The sequence below is a fragment of the Temnothorax nylanderi genome, unplaced genomic scaffold (genome assembly GCF_030848795.1).
Source record: "Temnothorax nylanderi isolate EJ_2023f unplaced genomic scaffold, tnyl_v1.0 TNYL_tig0003_pilon, whole genome shotgun sequence".
NCBI lineage: Eukaryota > Metazoa > Arthropoda > Insecta > Hymenoptera > Formicidae > Temnothorax > Temnothorax nylanderi.
In genome coordinates, this window is record NW_027249065.1 from 586,301 (window position 1) to 593,775 (window position 7,475).

Below are 7,475 nucleotides of genomic sequence, written 5' to 3' on the forward strand. Positions count from 1 at the left end.
CCTGTTAACGCGCGACGCGGCGTCATGGCGCTCGCTCACCGCCGTCGACCCGGCAGCCGGAGTCGGAAATCATCCGTCGCTACCTGTCTCGGTTGTCCGCGTCATCTCTTCCGACTGCATCCTCCCGCTTCAGCCCGATATCCGCTCCACGGTGAGCACTCATGTTTCGGCGAGCCAACGCGATTTCTGCGCGAAAACCCAGTAAAAGTGTCGCGGAAGAGAGAGCCGCAAGGAAACGCGCGCCCGACGACTTTCCGAATGGATAGTCGGAGTTCGGAGTCGCCGTTCGAGAATCGCAGGCAACCCGACATTCGATAGTATCGAACTCGACGACCGACGACTCGACGACGGTTGCACCGCGCCGCGCGTAGATACGCGCGTTCGGCGGTACACTTCAAGGTATTTCAAGCACCGCGTACTGCATAGAATAAAATATTCGAAGACGAATAGCCAAACGAGCGACGTTTGTCGAGAGGGAGAGAGAGAAAGAGAGTGGTATATATTTCGGAGCAACAGACACATCAACTAAAATAATAAACGGTGACAAAACTTTGACGTTTCAATTTGTAAGCTTACGTCACTTTACGTGAGCTCGAGAAATCTTCCGTGGCGTCAAGAATTATTATCATTTTCATCCATTCGATCGTCCCATATTTATGGGATAATCGACCATACATAGCGTCCACTATTCATCGTACGCCTCCAAGACGAGAATTTCTCAAGCGCACGAAAGCTCAGCGTAATCACGTCGCTTTTAATCCGCGATTTAATAAGCGTCTTACCAGCTGTTAACGCGCGACGCGTCATAGCGCTCGCTCACCGCTCACCGGCGTCCGCCCGGTAGCCGCCAGCCGGAGTCGGAAATCATCCGTCGCTATCTGTCCCAGTTGTCCGTGTTATCGCGTCCGACTGCATCCTCCCGCTTCAACCTGACATCCGCTCCACGGTGAGAACTCATGTTTCGGCGAGCCAACGCGATTTCTACGCGAAAACCCAGTAAAAGTGTCGCGGAAGCAACAGCTGCAAAGAAACGCGCGCTCGACGACTCGCGACTTTCCGAATGATCCGAACGGATAGTCGCCGCCGCCGCGCCGCGCCGTTCGAGAATCGCAGGCAACCCGCCATCGATAGTATCGAATTCCACGAGTCGACGACTCGACGATGGTTGCACCGCGGCACCGCGGTCGGCGGTGACGGCACTGACGGCGGTATACTTCGTGGTGTGTCGGTGGGTTAGGATAGCTCGGTGATCTCGACGCCGGGATCTTCCGTTTCTTCCCAAGGAATCCGTGGAGGAATCGTCCTGAGCACTGTACGCGGAAGCCGCGCTTATGATCGGCCAATGGATCAGCACACGGAGGAAAGTCGCACATTCGAGGTACGTGGCGCGTTTCGAGGTTATGGCGGCCGGGCTGTCAGACGGCCGCTCCGAGCAAAAGAAAATTCGCTCTTTCGTCAAAATTTATTTTCTACGAATCGTTCCTGCAAGTGCGGCGGAAATTTCCAGGCGAGATCATACGTGCGTGTTTCATGTGTCGATTTTTTTTTAATTTTGTTGCGCGAAGGTTTATACTACACGGTTCAGGATGCGAACATTTCGGGGTGGAAGAGTCGCGACGTTTAAATTTCATTTATTAAGAGTAAATTGAATTATTATGGAGTTTTGTCTGGAATATATTATACGTATTAGAAATTGAAGGAACCTTTTTTGTGGGGAAATTAAGATAAAGCCGCGAGTTGATGGTTTAGTGGACGAGGATAATCGCGATAAACAATATCGTATAATTTCAAATTTTAACAAATTATCAAGTAAAATTTGGTGCTAAGAAGAAACAGTTAAATATATTCTGCTATTGAATTTATCCTGCAAAATATTGTGATAATTGCTCGAAAACTGATTTCTTGTTTTTACGAATCTTATTTGCAGGCAATTTGTTTACATGTCAATTTTGATACGCGACCTATTATTATTATCTGTTTTCCTCGTAGTGTGCGATAAGAGACATTTGTGCTTAAAGAAAATGAGATTTATTGTAGAGGAATATTTTACAATATAAATACAATTTTACATTCTGCTTACGATTGCGGGTTTGCGAAAAATAAAATTTTGTCTTATTTGAAACTATCCAAGCCTGAAGATAATATTGTGTACATACATGAAACCTTGACGATATTATGTGTGATAAGTATATCTTGCATGATACGAGGTCACTGCATATCTGTATAAAATTACTGACTTTATTTTATATCCTTAATAAATTATTTTTCGTCATTTTTATATAATTTAAAGACATTTAAAGAAAAATTAAAATTTATAAAAAGTAAGAGCAATTTTTTAGTATTTTTTAAATGATTTAGCTAATTGTTAGTTTGGAATTCCGTTAATTGTTGTCGTTTGCTTATCAATAGGTTAAAAAAAATTACCGGTATTTATAATAATTGTATAGTAATTTAGTAATTATTTCTAAAGACTGTATTAAAAAGTAATTTAACTTATGCATCGTTACTACGATCTTTTATACCGATCTTTACATGATCTTTATACGGAATTGTATTATAAGTAAACGTATAGAATTATATAGTAGTAGTATTAAATTGCCATATGTGATGTACGAGACTGCACCACCCGGTGGAAAAAGGAAGAAAAGGGAATCAGGGACTTGCAAAACCAACGGTTAGGTCTAAATTAGACTCAGCTCTAAAAACAGGCTAGAACAGACGTGACGAAACGTTATCTGTCGCTTACGTGGCTTTAGTTACACGTCTAACAAGTCGTCACCGACCACAAATAATAGACTATCGTGTCGTCGTTAGAAAAAATGCATTTTTTACGAATCCTATTATTGACACGAGATAATCACGTCATCATGCGAATCTGCCATTTTGCTTGCAATATTAATTCGCATTAGCGAAATTCCAATAATCTTCTTATCAACTCTTATCTTCGTACGAGTCTTATTAAAGTTTTATTAACGTCAAGCTGTATAAATATTATGAGAAGTGATAAATATGTATCGTAATATTTTCCTCATTACGAAAAATTAATCTTAAGTGCATCTTTTATCAACAAAGCCAAATTATTTTTTATTCTCTCTTTGGATCTACTGATAATGTTCATTTCAGAAATTAAGCATTAGACATGCGTGGCACGTAAATAATTATTTCAAAAAAATCCGCTGGCGAAAAAATAATTTGGCTTTGTTCATAAAAAATACACTTGAGATTAATTTTTCGTGATGAGGAAAATATTACTATACATACGTATCACTTCTTATAATATTTATACAGCTTGACGTTAATAAAACTTTCTTTTAGCTGCTTTAACGAATCGTTCCGTTTTTGGTCGCTAGTATCCGCCGGTGATCCGCAAAAGGAAAGTTAACGAGGATGAGCCATGCGAGGGTACAACAAGACCGTTACGGACACAGTAAACTTCGTCGTAGGCAATTAAAGAAGAGCAGCTCGCCGCCGAATAAAATGGTGGGATTGGGCAGCGACGAGCTATTCATTTCGAACATCGCCGATGTCAACAATATGGAACTGGAGATCAACTCTGAGGACGAGAGCGATGATAACGAGAGGAGCGATATACGGCGGCTGATACCGTCGCCGGTGAACAGCGAATGCGTCGTATTTAGCAGCGGAAAAAGGGACAATCAAAGAAACGAGGTGGAAAATGCGGACGACGAAAGCGTCTGGTCTATATCCATCCAGATGTTTATACCCTTCCTACTTGCCGGCTTTGGCATGGTCGCCGCTAGTTTGCTGCTAGACGTGGTGCAGGTATTAAAAAATTGATTCTCATCATAATTTTATGCATATTTTTGAGGAATTCTGAAATAGGAAATAAATGAAACACAGTAGCAACAACTTGCCTCCCTCTACTAAGAGTCTTTTTATTATGTCTCTCTCAAGAATGAATTTACAGGCTGCCGTTCTAGTGCAAATTCATGGATAATAAATCTGAAACGTTGAATTTCAGCATTGGCCGGTGTATCAAGTGGTATCTGAAGTATACATATTAGTTCCTGCGCTACTGGGCTTGAAGGGAAATCTGGAGATGACGTTGGCCTCCAGATTGTCGACCCAAGCTAATCTAGGTCAAATGGATACGAAGAAGCAACAATGGACGTTGATTGTCGGAAACTTAGCCTTAATCCAGTGTCAAGCCATGGTAGTGGGTTTGCTGGCGTCCTTGGCGGCCGTGGTCCTCGGTTGGATCCCGGAAGCTCACTTCGATATTCATCATGGACTCTTGTTGTGCGCCAGTGCCTTGGTCACCGCTTCGGTAGCCAGTTTCCTACTAGGCCTCGTGATGGTCGCGGTCATACTATTATCACGGCGAATGAACATCAACCCTGACAATGTCGCTACCCCAATTGCGGCCTCCTTGGGAGATCTAACAACTTTAGCTCTTTTGTCTTGGATCGCTTCTTTATTGTACAACGCAATAGGTATAAATGATTAATCGATTTATCTTTTCGTGCTTATTATATTTGAATATCAACACAAATGTATGCTTTTTTCAGGTTACGCTCCATGGGTGGCTCCAATATTGATAGCATTTTGTGTATTTGTAACTCCTGTTTGGGGTTATATAGCAGCTAGAAATCCATTTACTAAAGAAGTATTGGATTACGGCTGGACGCCTGTGATATCCGCAATGTTAATTAGCAGGTGAATACTTTCCGTTGCACATTTGGTAAAAATTTCATGAGGCGAACGCACGTCAACGAATAATGTTAATTTCAGTCTCGGTGGACTGATTTTGGACTACACTATATCGAGCTACAAGGGCATAGCAGTTTTTCAATTAGTAATTAATGGCGTTGGGGGAAACTTGGTCGCCGTTCAGGCCAGTAGAATATCGACGTCCCTACATAAAGATTATCACACAGGTGTTCAAAGAACTCTCAACATTTGCATTAGTCCATTCCATGCGTTCTTTGCTAAAGGCAAGTTTGCTATGAACACTTATACGTAAAATATAATTGCATCGTCATAAATTTAATAAAGAATTTTCGATACAGGAGGACACGCGAGGACAGCTAGAGTATTGCTGATGATGGTGATACCAGGGCACTTGATCTTTAGTTATACCATTAGTTACCTTCAGGCAGGGCATACTTCGTTCACACCTATATTTATTATGATATATTTGATTGCTGCAATGTTACAGGTACAGCATATGTTAATTTTTATCAATTAAATATAATATGAATTGTTTCAACGGCTGAAATTTAAAAAGAAATCTCAATTACACGCTTGATTAATTTTTAGGTAATCCTGTTGTTATATATTGCGCAATTAATGGTTATTTGGATGTGGACAAGGGGTATGGATCCAGACAGTTCCGCGATACCATACTTGACAGCAGCAGGCGATCTTATAGGAACTGCTCTTCTTGGAATTGCCTTCCATATCCTTTATGCCATAGGCGACGGCGACTCTGACGTAGGAGATTGATCGGTAAAGTTTGTACAATACTCTGAATCCTTTATAATATTGCATGTTATAGATTTTGGAATCGTTTTTCGAAAGACGACGATGAGAAATCTGAATTAAATTTGCGATGCGCGACACCGATTGTGATCGACGTTATTAGTGATTATCATTTTCGTTGCAGTAAGTTTTTCTTTCGAAAGTTCCGTTTGACATCTTTGTATGAAGGGTATGTTAAGAGTACAAATTAAATTAAGCATATATCTGTTAGGATATGCTGCATGCAAAAAGAAGAAAGAAAAGAAGTACAGTATTCGCCAATATTAATTCTGTTATATTGATAATTAAATTGTCATGTAATTACAAAGATAGAAATTACAATTAATTTAAATCGCGATTATGCCAATAAATATGGGCCAGTAAATAAGTGTACATATATTTTATGCTATGCTTTGACCAAAAGTATATTGCCATAATGCGAGATATTTTCTTAAGCTTCATTATATCAATCGTAAAATGCCTATATAAATTTAGTTTGTTTATATAAAATATGCAATGGATATGTATTATACATATACATCACAATGTTGATTAATTGAATAGTAAATATAAATTTTTATATTTTTTATATAATTATCTATAGGAAACTCTTTGTATAGAACGATTCTCAATTATGGCGTTAAAACGGAAGATGAGTACTCTTTTTTTCTCTCTCTCTTTCCGAGTATTTTCTTTAATTTATTATAACTCGGAATATTATATACATCATATACATAAAGTCTAAACAACCTGTATATATAATTTTGTTTTTACCTAGTTTTGCTATCTGAGGCATTTGAGAAGCTATAATTAAAAATCTTTGTACATATATACAATTACATTATTTTATTTCGAATGAATTAAAATATTTGTATTGTAAATATTTGTACAATAATTCTATAAATTTATCTCTTTTACCAAGATAGTTAAATATTAGATTAGACGGCAGTTGAAATATGAAAAAATGAAATTCTCGAAATATCGTCAGAGCTATCAAGAGAGTAGACCTTAATCGTAAATCATATTAATTAATTGTATAATGATTTGTCTCGCAAACTAAGTCCAATTTATTTTTTCCTTCATAAGATTATAACTAGGATAATCAAACTGAAATATAAATTGGAGTTTCAAGGGAAACTAAGTTGAGAAACATGCAACAGGTAAAGCAGCTTATCTCTCTGGAAAGGAAACTGCAAAATTTAAATCACTCGATACGACTTGATACACGTTAACCTCTTGCGAAAACATGTTTTTCTAATAACTCTGACAATTATTTCTCTCAGCCATTGAAAGACGTTTATTGTTTTGTTTGTCTTACGAAATTATCTGGAATAGAGAAGTATATTCATCTAAATACGGATAATACTTCTCGGATTTTATATTTCTCGGAAAGAAGAGTGGGTGGTACAGTATTTTATAATATTAGGAATATAAATATACATACACATTAATTAAATACAGTGGACATATTTAACGGAAGAAATCCATATAGCAATATGATATATACGATAGTTATATGGTGTCACAAAAGGAAGGGAGTGAAACACCATTAAAGATCTTTTATTATAGTATTATATTAAATAGCTTTACTCTTAAATGAAAACAATCTGTTTATTTAGCTTTACAATGATATCGAGGGTGTAGCAAATGATATATTTTGCAATAAGTTATTAAAACAATGTCATGTTGACATATATTATTGAAATAAGTTCCTTTAAAAGTTACTGCGAGGAAGATAAAGTGAAAGCTGAAACTTTGTTAACATTTTCCAGTGCCTAAAACATACGGTGTTTGGAAGTAATGACGTTATATAAAAGTTGACTTATGCATGTACATATATGTATATATAAATATGCATATGTATAATATATATACAAACAACACAAATTCTAGCGCAACGATTTGTTATGTTTATACGAGAGAATAAAGTCTCGATGAATAACTGCCGCATTTTATTATTACTCATTTGAGAAAATAAGTTTGAGAAAATATTT

At 37.9% G+C, this 7,475-nt stretch overlaps 1 protein-coding gene across 1 annotated transcript; it reads left to right on the plus strand.

Moving 5' to 3' along the window:
• The first annotated feature begins 1,159 nt into the window (after positions 1-1,159).
• LOC139770743 (solute carrier family 41 member 1-like) lies at positions 1,160-7,423 on the plus strand. The gene is made up of 7 exons (XM_071702902.1): positions 1,160-1,378; positions 3,351-3,783; positions 3,983-4,454; positions 4,530-4,677; positions 4,753-4,955; positions 5,031-5,179; positions 5,281-7,423. Exons 2-7 carry the CDS (start codon positions 3,388-3,390, stop codon positions 5,464-5,466), a joined length of 1,554 nt encoding a protein of 517 aa, XP_071559003.1. The 5' UTR covers positions 1,160-1,378; positions 3,351-3,387; the 3' UTR covers positions 5,467-7,423.
• The last annotated feature ends 52 nt before the right edge of the window (positions 7,424-7,475 follow it).

Bases quoted from the DNA above. Each gene is read 5' to 3' on its own strand.
- LOC139770743 (XM_071702902.1), top strand. From the start codon at position 3,388: ATGAGCCATGCGAGGGTACAACAAGACCGTTACGGACACAGTAAACTT. The intron at 4,956-5,030 runs GCAAGTTTGCTA...TTTTCGATACAG, and splicing joins CCATGCGTTCTTTGCTAAAG to GAGGACACGCGAGGACAGCT. The intron at 5,180-5,280 runs GTACAGCATATG...ATTAATTTTTAG, and splicing joins TGATTGCTGCAATGTTACAG to GTAATCCTGTTGTTATATAT.